At 45.3% G+C, this 15,290-nt stretch overlaps 1 protein-coding gene across 6 annotated transcripts in view; it reads left to right on the top strand.

Moving 5' to 3' along the window:
• The window catches only part of robo2 (roundabout, axon guidance receptor, homolog 2 (Drosophila)), a 1,751,833-nt gene that overhangs the window by 1,562,865 nt on the left and 173,678 nt on the right, over positions 1 to 15,290 (top strand). For all 6 annotated transcript variants that reach the window (XM_087992449.1, XM_087992448.1, XM_087992445.1 and 3 more), the window contains one exon: positions 13,202 to 13,373. In XM_087992449.1, coding sequence (XP_087848575.1) covers positions 13,202 to 13,373 — 172 coding nt within the window. The remainder of the gene's footprint in view (positions 1 to 13,201; positions 13,374 to 15,290) is intronic.

Raw genomic sequence — 15,290 nt, 5'->3', positions numbered from 1 at the left:
GTTGTTGACAGTGAGGAAGGATGTGGCAGGTTACAGCAGGATATAGAGAAGCTGCAGAGCTGGGCAGAAAGGTGGCAGATGGAATTCAATGTAGCTAAGTGCGAGGTGATTCACTTTGGGAAGAATAACAAAAAGATGGGGTACTGGGCTAATGGTCGGATACTTGGTAGTGTGGATGAGCAGAGGGATCTTGGTGTCCATGTACACAGATCTCTGAAAGTTGCCACCCAGGTAAATAGTGCGGTGAGGAAGGCATATGGCGTACTGGCTTTTATTGGTAGAGGAATTGAGTTCCGGAGTCCTGAGGTCATGATGCAGTTGTATAAGACTCTGGTACGGCCGCATCTGGAATATTGTGTGCAGTTTTGGTCGCCATACTATAGGAAGGATGTGGAGGCATTGGAACGGGTGCAGAGGAGGTTTACCAGGATGTTGCCTGGTATGGAAGGAAAATCGTATGAGGAAAGACTGAGGCACTTGGGGCTGTTTTCACTAGAGAAAAGAAGGTTTAGGGGTGACTTGATTGAGGTGTACAAGATGATTAGGGGGTTAGATAGGGTCGACAGTATGAACCTTTTCCCGCGTATTGAGTCGGGTATTACAAGGGGGCATAGCTTTAAATTAAGGGGGGGTAGATATAGGACTGATGTTAGGGGTAGGTTCTTCACTCAGCGAGTCGTTAGTTCATGGAATGCCCTGCCAGTAACAGTGGTGGACTCTCCCTCTTTATGGGCATTTAAGAGGGCATTGGATAGGTATATGGAGGATAGTGGGTTAGTGTAGTTTAGGTGGGCTTGGATCGGCGCAACATCGAGGGCCCAAGGGCCTGTACTGCGCTGTATTCTTCTATGTTCTATGTTCTATGTTCTATAAGGCTGTTTTCACCCTCCCTGTGTGAATCCCGCAGTGACTATTTTGGATTATAAACAGGCGAAACTGTCTCAGTGTTCCAGTACTCAATCAGCGGCTCCAGAAACTGATTCATTAACCTCAAATCACATTTTTTTGTGTGTTGCGTGGCTGTGAACAAATTGACTGCCTCAATTCCTGCCTTATTAAAAATATTTATTTACAGATGTCAGGCAGTGACAATTCACCACACTGCTTTGGGTCTGGAGTCACCCATAGGCCAGACTGGGTAAGGACAGCAGATTTCTCTGAGTGAACCATCTGGGTTCTTACAACAACTGATGGTGGTTATATGATCACTATTACACAACCTTTTTATTTCAGATCTTCCTTTTTAAAATTATTGAATGCAAATTCTACTCTCTGTTATGGTGAGATTTGAACCCATGCCCCAGAGCATTCTTTAGAGCCACTGTATTGCTAGCCCAGTGACATTACCACCACATCCTCTCTTATTATGCCTGCAACTACATGTTAAAGTATGTAATTGTCTGTGAATCACTCAGGGACTCTCCGACAAAATAACAAATTGGCTGCATCATCAGATTTAAATGGCTACAGGAGCAGGGATGTCTTGCTGCAATTGTACAGGGCCTTGGTGAGTCCACACTTGGTGTACTGTGTACAATTTTGGTCTCCTTATCTGAGGAAAGACGAATTGGGGATGCTTTTTCTAAAGCACAAACCTTCAAAATGTGTGTTGGCTGTAACACGATTATATTGCTAAGACCTGAAGCGCTGTTTCCAAAGCGCGATTTTTCTACAAGAACACAACCGTCACATTATAGAAGAGCTACCTGTATGAAGAGAGACTGGATCAGTTAGGACTATATTCACTGGAGTTTAGAAGAAGGGGGGACATTTCACAGAAACCTATAAAGTTCTATCAGGACTGGACAGGGTAAACCCAGGAAGAATGTTCCCAATGTCTGGTGAGTCCAGAACTAGGGGTCACATAGAATAAGCCAATTAGGACTGAGTTGAGGAGAAATTACTTCACCCAGAGAGTGGTGAGCCTGTGGGATTCTCTTCCACAGAAAACAGTTTGAGACAAAACTATTGAATGTTTTCAAGAAGGAATTAGATACAGTTCTTCGTGCAAAATAGAAAATGGGAACAGGGGACTGAGTTGGATGACCAGCCGTGGTCATATTGAATGGTGGAGTAAGCTCGAAGGGCCGAATGGCCTACTCCTGCTCCTATGTTCGATGTTAGAGAATACTGAACATCACCAGTGTCCCAACATGTCACCAGTCAAGTTCAGTAATACAGAAGGTTGAGTCAGTATGTGTTGCCAGAGCTGGGCTGTGCTCTAAGAGCCCTATATCAGCTCCTGTGTTAATCAGTTCACATAATCTCAAAACAAGGTAATCAAAAGATGCCCAAAGATTATTTCTCTGCAACTGGGACTGAAGAGATTTTGTGTTTGTTGCTACTTTGAAAGGAAATAGATCTTTAAGAGTATGTACTTTTTCTGATAGACTAAATAAGGGTAACTATCTTCAGTGATAGATGAGTCAAGACAGCACAGGGATTAAAGATAACCAACAGATAGACCAATGTGGGAGATTTGTCTTTATTATGGCCTGGAATGAACTACCTAAAAATGTGGTGGAAGCAAATTCAATTGTAGCTTTCAAAGGGAAAATGGATAAATTCTGAAAGAGAAAATAAAATCGTGGCTATGGAAAAGAAGAGAGGATTTGAACTGATTGGATAGTTGATCTAAAGAGTTCACACAGGTACCATAAGCCAATATTCTCCTGTAAATTCCTATGAAATGATTACTTATAGTCAGAGGAGGAGTCTATTTTAGTCAACACACACTTTGCTGGTGTCTTTGATGCACTATTGTTCCATGGAATGCAGCAGGCTCAAAGGGCTGAATGGCCTACTCCTGCTCCTATTTTCTGTGGAGTATCATCTTCATGAGTGCAATCCTGACTTTACTATCCTTAACAGTACTGTGGGTGTACCTAGATCATGGACAGCAGCAGTTCCATTCATTGGCTCACAGACACCTTCTCAAGCTCATTTAGTGATGGATGGTAAATACTGACCGGCCAGTGACACCCACAGGCCACCATGAGCAATTTTTGACATATTCAACCTTTGCTCCTGGAGTCGATCAGTAGGCAAGGTGTAGGGGAGCCCAAGCAGATACTTTGCTCTTTCTAATCCAGGGTCACTGAAACCCATTGTTGATCCTCTGATCGGTCTCTTCCCTCATTCCCCTCCTCGCCCTGTATTGTCCAAACCTACCCATAAGAAGAGGGGGAACACATCTCCAGGCCATGGGAACACAAACTTCATGCCCCTGCTGGGTGTGCGTGTTTCCTCCGAGTCATCAGGGAATACTTTTTGCCTCATTTCTTCAATTTCGTTTCCCACTTGGTCCATCACAGAGAGAATGCAGAAAATAATCTATGGATGGTGGCTAAGGCTTGAATTTCTATAACACCTGTCACAATCTCTGCCTGTCCAAAAGTTTTTCATATAAGAACAAACATAAGAACTAGGAACAGGAGGAGGCTATTCAGCCCCTCAAGCCTCCTCCTCCATTTAATATGATCATGGGTGATCTCCTCTTGTCTTCAACGCCACTTTCCCTGCGCGGTCCCCATAACCTTCAACTCATTACTCATTAAAAATCTCTCTGTCTCCTTCTTAGGTTTACTCAGTGACCCAGCATCCACCACACTCTGGGGGAGTGAATTTCACAGATTCACCACCCTTTGAGAGAAGTCATTCCTCCTCATCTATGTTTTAAATCTGCTACCCCTTATCCTAAAACTTCCACCCCCTAAAGCTGCCCCCCCCACCATGACTCCACTCCCCCATCATCAAACCATCATCTCCAAGACCATACAGAACCTCATCACCTCAGGAGATCTCCCACCCATAGCTTCCAACCTCATAGTCCGGGAACCCCGCACTGCCCGATTCTACCCCCTTCCCAAGATCCACAAGCCTGACCACCCTGGCCCACCCATTGTCTCAGCATGCTCCTGCCCCACCGAACTCATCTCCACCTACTTCTATACTGTCCTATCCCCCCAGACCAGGAACTCTCCACCCACGCCCTCCACCTCCTCCAAGACTTCTGTTTCCCTGGCCCCAACGCCTCATCTTCACCATGGATATCCAATCCCTGTACATCTCCATCCGCCATGACCAGGGTCTCCAAACCCTCCGTTTTTCCCCTCCCGACGTCTCCAACAGTACCCTTCCACCGACACTCTCATTCGTTTGGTTAAACTAGTCCTCACCCTTAACAATTTCTCCTTTGAATCCTCCCACTTCCTCCAGACCAAAGGGGTAGCCATGGGCACACGTATGGACCCCAGCTATGCCTGTCTCTTTGTTGGCTACGTAGAGCAGTTGATCTTCCGTAATTACACCGGCACCACTCCCCACCTCTTCCTCCACTACATTGATGACTGCATTGGCGCCACCTCGTGCTCCCGCGAGGAGGTTGAGCAATTCATCAACTTCACCAACACATTCCACCCTGACCTTAAATCTCTGACACCTCCCTCCCCTTCCTAGACCTCTCCATCTCCATCAATGAAGACCGGCTTAACACTGACATTTTTTACAAACTCACCGACTCCAACAGCTACCTGGATTGCACCTCTTCCCACCTTACCTCCTGCAAAAATGCCATCCCATATTCCCAATTCCTCTACCAGCCCTATCCCCCTCCCATTTATCTCTCCACCCCAGAGGATCCCTGCCTTATTCCTGATGACGGGTTTTTGCCCAAAACGTCAATTTTCCTGCTTCTCGAATACTGCCTGACCTGCTTTGCTTTTCCAGCACCACTCTAATCCACTTCTGTGATTCATGCACAAGGACACCCAGGTGCCTCTGCACTACAGCATGCTGCAATTTCTTACCATTCAAATAATAGTCCTTTTTAGTGTTATTCCTACTGAAATGAATGATTTCACATTTATTGGCATTGTATTCCATCTGCCAAACCTTTGCCCACTCACTAAAACTCTCTGTGTTTCTCTGCAAAGTTTCACAATCCTCTGCACACTTTGCTCGACCACTCACCTTAGTGTCATCCACAAACCTTGACACATAACACGTGGTCCCCAACTCCAAATCATCTATGTAAATTGTGAACAATTGCAGGCCCTGCACTGATCCCTGAGGTACACCAATAGTCACTGATCACCAACCAGTAAAACACTCATTTGTCCCAACTCTTTGCTTCCCGTTAATTAACCAATCCTCTATCCATGCTAATACATTGCCCATAATGCCTTGCATCTTTATCTTATGTGGCAGCCTTTTGTGTGGCACCTTGTTGAAGGCCTTTTGGAAATCTAGATGCACCTCATCTACTGGGTTTCTGTTGTCCACCATGCTCATAATGTCGTCATAGAATTCCAAACGATTTGTTAAACATCACCTGTTTTTCATGAGCCCATGCTGTGTCTGCCCAGTGGGACAATCTCTATCTAGATGCCTTGCTATTTCTTCCTTGATAAAACACTCAAGCATCTTCCCCACTACAGAAGTTAAGATAACTGGTCTCTAATTCCCCATCTTTTGTCTACCTCCCATTTTAAACATATTTCCTGTTTTCCAATCTGCTGGAACTACCCCAGAGTCCAGTGAATTTTTGAAAATAGCCACAAGTGCATTTGCTATTTCTCCTGCCATCTCTTTTAGCACCCTGGGATCCATTCCATCAGGGCCAGGAGATTTGCCTACCCTTAGCTCCATCAGCTTGCCCAACACTTCCTCTTTCATGATAATGCTTGGTTCCAGGTCCTCACCTACCTTTGTCTCATTGTTACTCACTGCACTATATTTTCACAGGTTTTATAAGCTAATTGTGGTGAAAAGTAGCAGACCCTACACACACAGACAAGGGCCTTTAATGGTTTGATGGCCAACGTGTAGATCAGCTTAGTGCTGAAAGCATGGAGTTCAAATCCCCATTCTGGCTGAGGTGGACCCACTCCCATGGCATTTTTGGTAATAATTACCAAAGACCCTTTTTGCAAACAAGAGCCCCTCAAGAAGAGTTTGCACACTGTGACCCTAAAAGTAGCAAACTTACTAATCCATCCTTCATTCAAGTCGTTTATAAAAACTACAAAGAGCAGAGGCCCAAGAACAGATCCTTGCAGGACATCACTGGTCACCAACCTCCAGGTGGAATACTTTCCATCCACTACCACTCAATGTCTTTTTTCGACCAGCCAATTCTGTATCCAGACAGCCAAATTTCCCCGTATCCCATACCTCCTAATTTGCTGAATGAGCCTACCGTGGGGAACCTTATCAAATGCCTTACTGAAATCCATATACACCACATCCACTGCTTGGCCTTCATCAACTTGTCTTGTCACATCCTCAAAGAACTCAGTAAGGCTTGTGAGGCATGACCTGCCCCTCACAAAGCCATGCTGATTATCACTAATCAAACTATGTTTTTCCAAATAGTCATAAACCCTATCTCTCAGAATCCTTTCCAATACCTTACCACAGACGTAAGACTGATGGGCCTGTAATTCCCAGGGATTTCCCTATTCCCTTTCTTGAACAGAGAAATAACATTCGCCTCCTTTCAATCATCCAGATTTTCCTGTCTCAGGGCATTGTGAATCTGTGGAATTTTTCGCTGCAGAGAGTTGTTGAAGCTGGGTGATTGTATATTCAAGGCTGAGATGGATATGCTTTTTAATCAATAAGGGATTCAAAGGTAATGGGGAAAAGACAGGTAAGTGGAGTTGAGGATGATCAGATCAGCCCTGATCTCATTGAGTGGTGGAGCAGACTTGATGAGCTGAATGGTCTACTTCTGCTCAAACGTCTTACGGTCTGTCTTGACTGTGTAGTGGATGGCACAAACCGCTGAGCGAGAAGTGACAGGTGTTACCTTGCTCAGACACAGACTAATCTTAGCTTGTGCATTGATGCCTTGATGGTTGAGCGGTTAACAAATGGGGAATAGAGGTCATCAAGGTGATTGGTCTTTCTCTCCCCTTCCTTCCTCACCTCATCAACAGCAGCAACAAGTTACATTTACTTAGCACCTTTCAGGCCATTAAGCACCCCAAGGTGCCTCAGAGAAGCGATTAATTTTCAAATAAAACTTTGCCACCAAGCCACATAAGAAGCTGTCGTAGGAACATTGGATCAGGAATTGGCCATTCAGCCCCTTGACCCTGTTCCGCCATTCAGTGAGATCATGGATAATCTGTAGTCTAAATCCATAGTCAAAGAGTGTGGCACTGGAAAGCACAGCTGGTCAGGAGGTATCCGAGGAGCAGGAGAGTCGACATTTCGAGCATAAGCTTTTCATCAGGAATGAGGGGATGGCCCAAGGTGACTGAGAAATAAATGGGAAGGGTGGGGTTGGGGGTGGGAGGAAGGTATCTGAGAATGTGATACGTAGATGAAGGTGGGGGTGAAGGTGATAGGTTGGAGAGGAGGATGGAGCGGATAGGTGGGAAGGAAGATGGACAGGTAGGACAGTTCAAGAGGATGGTGCTCAGTTAGATGTTTGGATCTGGGATAAGGTGGGGGGAGGGGGGATGAGGAAAACAGTGAAATCCACATTGATCTGGTTAGAGGGTCCCAAGACGGAAGATGAAGCGTTTTTTCTTCAAGCGTTGGGTGGCTAGAGTTTGCCAATGGAGGAGGCCCAGGATTTGCATGTCCTTGGGTGGTGGGGGGGGGGGGGGGGGAGGTTGCTTAGTGCATCTGTCCCAAAGATGTTCTCTGAAATGTTCCGCATGTTGGCGTCCTGTCTCCCCCATGTAGAGGCGACCACATTGAGTGCAATGGACACAGTAGATGACGTGTGTGGAAGTGCAGGAAAATCTCTGCCGGATGTAGAAGGATCCTTTGGAACCTTGGACCGAGGTGAAGGAGGGTGGTGTGGGTGCAGGTTTTCCACTTCTTGTGGTGGCAGGGGAAGGTGCTGGAAGTGGAGGGTGGTTTGGTCGGGGGATGGACCTAACAAGGGAGTCGCGGAGGGAATGGTCTCTGTGGAACACAGACAGGGGTGTGGAGTGAAATATATCAGTGGTGGTGGGGTCTGTTTGTAGGTGGTGGAAATGGCGGAGGATGATGTGATGTATCCAGAGATTGGTGGGGCGGAAGGTAAGGACCAGGGGGGGTTCTGTCCTTGTTGCGATTGGAGAGGTGGGGTTTGAGGGCAGAGGTGCGGGAGGTGAAGGAAATGCGCTGGAGGGCATTGTCGACCACATGTGAGGCGAAATTGCAGTCTTTGAAGAAGAAGGCCATCTGGAATGTTCTATGGTGGAATTCGTCCTCCTGGGAGCAGATGCAGCGGAGGCAAGGTGGGAGGAGGTGTAGTCCAGGTAGCTGTGGGGGTCGGTCGGTTTGTAGTAGATGTCTGTGTTGAGTTGGTCGCCAGAGATGGAGATGGAGAGGTCCAGGAAGGGGAGATGGTTCAGGTGAACTTGGGGTCAGGGTGGAAGGTGTCAGTAAAGGTGATGAACTGTTCAGCCTCCTCGTGGGAGCATGAGGTGGCACTGATACAGTAATCGATGCAGCAGAGCAAAAGGTGGGGAATGGTGCTGGTGTAACTGCAGATCCTTATGGTGTCTTATCCCAGATCTAACCTTCCAACTCAGCACTGTCCTCTTGAACTGAACTACCTGTCCATCTTCCTTCCCACCTACCCGCTCCACCCTCCTCTCTGACCTATCACCATCACCCCCTACCTCCATCCACCTATCACATTCCCAGCTACCTTCCTCTCATCCCCACCCCCTTCCCATTTATCTCTCAGCACCCACAAGTCTCATTCCTGATGAAGAGCTTATGCCCGAAACATTGATTCTCCTGCTCCTCGGATGCTGTCTGACCTGCTGTGCTTTTCCAGCACTACTCTCTCGACTCTGATCTCCAGCATCTGCAGGCATCACTGCCTCCTAGCCTAAATCCATAGACTTGCCTTTGGCCCATATCCCGCAATACCTTTGTTTTAAAAAAAAAATTTCTATTGTAGATTTAAAACTAACTGATCCAGCACCCATGGCATTTGTGGAATAGAGTTCCAAACATCTCCCACCCTTTGTGTGTAAAAGTGCTTCCAATAATTCCTCCTGAATGGTCTGTCTGTAATTTTAAGACTAAGCCCCCTAGTTTGAGAATCTCCAACGTAGTTTATCTTTTTCAGTTAAAATCTTAAAGACTTTAATCAGATCGCCCCTTAACCTTCTAAATTCTGGAGAAAACAGACACAATTTGTATAGTCTTCCCGTGTAACAACCCCTGATGTCCAAGGTATCATTCTTGTAAACCTACTCCCTCCAAGGCTGATATATTCTTCTGATGGGGACTGCAAAGCTTGATGAGAGGGGTAGGCTTTTAAGATGTGCTCAAGTTAATCTGATGTTGGCAGACATTATCACACAAGCCCTGTCACTGCCCTTTTAAGAACACCAAGAGTTAATCATTCAACCAGATAACTTTTACTGTGGGGATGTAATGAGAATAGATGGAGTGTGGACACAGTGTTTTTCAGATGGGATTGCGACCAGTTAATAGAGGGTGAGCTGATAACTATACTGCCAAATAATGCAAGGTTAAGCATAATTTGTAGAACATAAGAGGCATCATTTGTTCGCTGCAGTGAGGACTAATGGCATCATCCTTGAATCTATCAGAGTGGACAATCCATCATTGGCTAATAAAAGTATGCATCTCTTAATTAAGTGGTGACATAATTTAAGGGAGTGGAAAAATTGCAGACTGTCTAATTGAAGAGCGTTAATTTGCTACTGTGACCTCCTGTGAAAGGGGGTGAAAATTTCAGGCTGTAACAGGCATGTGCAAAGAATCCCTGGGCCGTCAGACATCACTTGTCTAACGCCCAGGGTTAAACAGCCCTGTCCTCAGCCCTGTCAGTACTAGCCCCCAAATACTATGCAGTTCAAATCGCATCAATTTTAACCTGCTTTTCTGGGAACTCCTCACTCTACCTGTGATCACCTTCAGCATTACCACCTTACAACCTCTGTGTTCCAATTCTGACTATTCCTGATTTTCATTGTTTTGAGCAACAATGGCCATACCTTCAATTGCCTGGATTCTCAGATGTGGAATTCCCTCCCTAAACTCTCTGGGTTACTGCTTCTCTCTGTCTCAATGCATCTCCCTCTCTCTGTATGTCACCCTTTCTTTCTCCCTATCTCCCTCTTGCTTTCTGTCCCTGTATCTCACTCTTTCTCTCGCTTTCTCTAACTCTCTCTATCTTCATCTCCCTACATCTCATTCTCTCTATATCTATCTCTCTCTTCCTCTCTATCTCCTCCCATCTCGCTCTCTTTCTCTCTCTATCTCACTTTCCATCTTCATTTCTCTACATCTCTCTCTCTATATATATTTATATCTATCTCTCTATCTCTGTTTTTCTCTCGATCTTCCCCTCATCTCGCTCTCTCTCTCTATCTCATTTTTCTCTCTTTATCTTCATCTCTCTATATTTGTTCCTTTCTCTATCTCCCTCTTTCTTTCTTTCTCTCTATGTCCCAGTCCCCATCTCTCTCTCTCTCTCTGTCCCTACCTCTTAATGACGCTGCTTAAAACCTCTCTCTCAGACCAAGAATTTGTGTGTCTGCCCAATGCTGTTTAGGGAAAGTGATGTCATAGCTGTCCGTGGTTCTAGTAAACCCCAAGTTAACATTCTTGGGTGATGGGTTCATATCCCACCCAGGCTGATGATGAAATGTAAACTTGATGAACAGAGGTTAGTCTAAAGGTGACCATAAAAACACTACCTACTGCTGTAAAAATCCATCTGGTTCACTGATGTCCTTCAGGGAAGAAATTCTGCCTCTCTCATCTTGTGAATCCTGATCCACAGTAATATAGTTGACTCCCAACCGACCTCTAGGTATTTAGGGAAAGAACTAAAAATTACATGGCTAATCAATGACAAATGTTGTTCATTAACACTCCGGTGTGGCTCCTATAGATATTCTTGAGCATTAAAGATGGCCGATGGTTAAATCTTACTGAGTGTGAGGATTTGCAATTACCTTTCTGAGGGTCATTACCTCATTGATGGATTGATGCAAAATCTCCAAGACCTTGTCACTAGCGTGTGAGACGAGGGAGCACAGGGAGTGAACCTATGGATCTCTCTACCACAGAAGGCCGGAGATGGCAAGTCACTGGATATATTCAAGAAACATATCTTCAAGGTCACTGACTCTCAAATGTCCACTCTACACTTAGGAATGAGCAATAAATACTGACCTGGCCAGTGACGTCGATATCTGGTGAATGAATTAAAAAAGGGTTAGGTACATATTTACATTTTAAAGGTATTAAGGGCTGTGGAGAGAAAACAGGACGATGATGTTAAGACAAAGGGTCAGCCATGATCACATTGAATGGGGGGGTGGGGGGGGCACTTTCGAAAGGCTAAATGACCTACTCCTGCTGCTAGTTTGTATTAAATCACTGGGATTCAAGCTTTTTATTGAAAGAAAGAATTTGCATTTATATAACGCCTTTCACAACATCCAGTAATCCAAAGATTAGAACAAGGTATTTTGTTGAAGTGCAGACATGGTTGAAATGTAGAGAGATGCAGTCACTGATTTGGGACATTCTATCCCCCTCCCCCGGCCCCCCCCCACCTTGACAAAGCAGCAAGGTGACCAATCTCAGTGATATTGACTGATGGCCTAGCAAGAGCACCATGAACAGCCTTAGCAGCTCTTCAAAGAGTGCTGCAGAATCTTCCACACCTAATTGAGAGGGCATGCAGGGACTCAGTGTAATGCCTCATCCAAATAGATAACAAGACCCCCCTCCTCAGTACTGCACGTGTACCGAGTTTGGGGTGTGCAATCATGCCTTGCATGTGAAATTTGGACCCATCATCTTGTAATACATTGTAGTACCATCCACTGAGTCCCGGCTAACACCAAATCCACCTGATACGGTTGCACCATTTAAAACACATAGCTAGGCTGTAAACTATTAGTGTTGATGATATGGAGGTGCCAGTTGGACTATAACCTAGTGTTGTGTGATGTTGAACTGTTGGTGTTGAGGTATCATGAGGCATGGGGAACTCTGCAGGAAGGGACTTGATTTTCTTCCCTGCTCTGTATACTTCAGTAATCCTCAGGTGGCAACATATCTCACGGACCCACTCTGTCTCCTCCTGTGTCTCTGCTTGAACCTGAAGTTGCTGGAGTTGAGAAGAGTTCAAGGTGATCTGAATGGAAATAAAGTCAAATTGTTAAGGGGTTTTACAGGGTCAATGTGGAGTATACGTTTCGGAATGTTTAGGATAAATCTAAAGTTATGACCTCAGGGAAAGAGGTCAGCCACTCTGAACTGAGATGACAAGAGCTTCCTTCAATTCCCAAATGTTGGGAATGTTTGGAGTTCTCAACAGCAAAGGATTGTGAATGTTGCTCTAGTTCTAGAGGACATGGTTGAGATAATACCTCCAGTACCAGTCAGTCTATTTACAGAAGGATGGAAGCAGTTCAGAGAAGATTTATCAAACTAATCCCTGGGTTTACTCATGAGTAAAGGCTAGACAGGCTGGGCCTGTATCCTGTGGAGTTTAGAGCAGTCAGAGGTGACTTAATTGAAACATCTAAGACGCTGAGAGGATTTGACCAGATGGATGTTGAAGGGATGTTTCCTTTTGTGGGAGAATCTAGAACTAGGGGGGGGGGTCACGCCGTTTAAAACTAAGGGGCGCCAGTTTAAAACATAGATGAGAAAACATGTTTTTCCCCCAGCAGCTTGTAGGTTTTTGGAATTCCCTTCCTCAAAAGGCAGAGGTAGATATAACCTCAGTTCCCACTAAGATGAAAAATTATCGAGGGTTTTGCAGGAATGTAGGGTTGAGGTTCAGATCCGATCAGCCACGATCTCAATGGTTAGGCAGAATGGGCTTGAAGGGAATTAGGGAACATGGGGAAGACGTGAGGAGATAGATTTGAGATGGATGATCAGTGACAGTGTCTCAAAATTGTTACAGTGCAAAAGGAGGCCATTGGATCAATCGTGCCTGCGCAGGTTCAATCCCCGAGTGCCTATCTCCTGCCTTTTCCCCATATCTGCACGCCATTTCAATCCAAATAATCACCCAATGTCATGTTCATATTAAGTAGGAGAGCAGGCTCAACGCGATGAATTTATTTATTACCCTGTTCTACTTTGATGTTCTTAAAGGCAGTGTTCTCTTGGTGAGTGCGTGAGCAGTGTTGGACAACCTGCAATGAATTTCCTTGGGTTTTTTTTTCCTTCTTCTCTCTAGAACCTACTGTTTCCGAACCAGCCTCCCCAGCCTTCCAGTAGATTTGCCGTCTCCTCAGCTGGTGACCTCACCATCACCAACATCCAGAGGTCGGACGCTGGCTACTACATCTGTCAGGCCTTGACCGTGGCAGGAAGCATCCTGGCTAAGGCTCAGCTGGAGGTCACAGATGGTAAGCAAGGGCTGTCAAAAAGGTAACGTGAACCCTATAGGCCTCACCAAGGGTCACAGGTTCAAACCGAGGGTTAAGGGGGAAGGAGGAAGGAGGGTGTGGAAAGAGGCATCGCATTGTCGAACTTAGCGGTAAGTTCTTCCTGCCACACATAGGGCAGTCAACAGAATGAACAAGAACAATAAGAATTCACATTTAGAAAGTCTACAGAAAGGTTAAAGTAGGAGGTTAGTGGAAGTGATGGCCTTGTGATATTATCATTGGACCTCTAATCCTGAGACCAGGGTAATATTCCAGGGAGCTGCCATGGTAGACCGTGGAATTGAAATTCAATTTTTGTTTTAAGTTTGCAATCAAGACTTTTATGATCTAAGGAGGATAGTCCTTAAATTTTTCAAGTCTTCCTCATAGCTGCAGCCCCTTATTTCATTTTCAATTATTCACAGGATGAGAATATCACTGCCTGGGCCAGCATTTACTTTTGATTGTTGGGAAAATCCATCCTGTTCATTAATGTACTTTAGGGAAGGAAACTGCCGTCCTGGTCTGGTCTACATGTAGCTCCAGACTCCCAAGCAATGTGGTTGACTCTTAACTGCCCTCTGGGCAGTTAGGGATGGGCAATAAATGCTGGCCCAGGCAGTGATATTCTCATCCCATGAATAATTGAAAATGAAATAAGGGGCTGCAGCTATGAGGAAGACTTGAAAAATTTAAGGACTATCCTCCTTAGATCAAGACAGGTCAAGCAGTCACCCGACTGAGGTTTTTAAGAAGTGAGAGATTTCAATAGGACACATCTACATGTTTTGTGCAAGTATCTGTTTGTGTATGTACCTGTGCACGCGTGTGCATATTGATTTATGTTTATCTGTTTTATCTGAAAGTGTGAGTATTTTTGAGTCTATGTATTTGTAAAGAGGAACTAGAGTTGGTCACTCAGCCTGACAAGCCTGCCTCTGCATTTCGTAGCTTATTAACACTTCAGTACCTTCTAACCACCTTCCACCTCCTAACCCTGAATGCCACTGGTAATCAGAAGCTGGAACAAAGACAGACGTTGCTGGAAAAGCTCTGCAGGTCTGGCAGCATCTGTGGAGTGAAATCAGAGTTAACATTAAGTGACCCTTCCTCAAAACTCATTGGAATGGATGCGATGGAGATGGAGGAGCTGGGAGAATGGAATAGAGTCTTTCCAAGAAGCGGGTTCTGAGGAGGTTCGTCATGGTGACTGTGGAAGTCAGTGGCAGCCTATCCCCAGAAATGGAAACAGAGATATTGAGGAAGGGAAGGGAGGAGTCAGAGATGGATCGGGTGAAGGTGAGAGGGGGGTGAGAATTGGAAGCGAAATTAATTAAATTTTCCAACTCTGGACGAGAGAGCAAGGCAGCACCGGTGATAGCATCGATGTCCCAGAGAAAAAGTTGTGGATGGGGGCCGGAATAGAAACCGAAAGAACAATGGACGCTGTAAATCAGAGAAATTGCTGGAAAAGCTCAGCAGGTCTGGCAGCATCTGTGGAGAGAACTCAGAGTTAACGCTAAGTGACCCTTCCTCAGAACTCATTGGAACAGATACGACAGAGATAGAGCAATGGAATAGCGTCTTTCCAGGAAGCAAAGATGTTGCGTCTGGATAACTGTGAGAGTCGGTGGGTTTAAAGTGGATATTAATAGCCAGTCTATCTCCAGAAATAGAAACAGAGATATTGAGGAAGGGAAGGGATAGACCAGGTAAAGGTGAGGATGGAAGAGGAATCAGAAGTGAAATTGATTAACCTTTCCAATTCTAGATGAGAGAGGGAAGCAGCACTGAGATCATCGATGATTCGGAGAAAGAATGGTTGGTGGGGGCCGGAGGAGAACTGGAACAGGGAATGTTCCACACACCCCATAAAGAGACAGACATCACTGGGGC

This window comes from Chiloscyllium plagiosum, unplaced genomic scaffold (assembly GCF_037043375.1).
Source record: "Chiloscyllium plagiosum isolate Xiang-an unplaced genomic scaffold, Cpla_swu_hap1 HiC_scaffold_12, whole genome shotgun sequence".
In the NCBI taxonomy this organism is placed as follows: domain Eukaryota; kingdom Metazoa; phylum Chordata; class Chondrichthyes; order Orectolobiformes; family Hemiscylliidae; genus Chiloscyllium; species Chiloscyllium plagiosum.
This window is presented reverse-complemented; position numbering and strand designations above follow the sequence as displayed.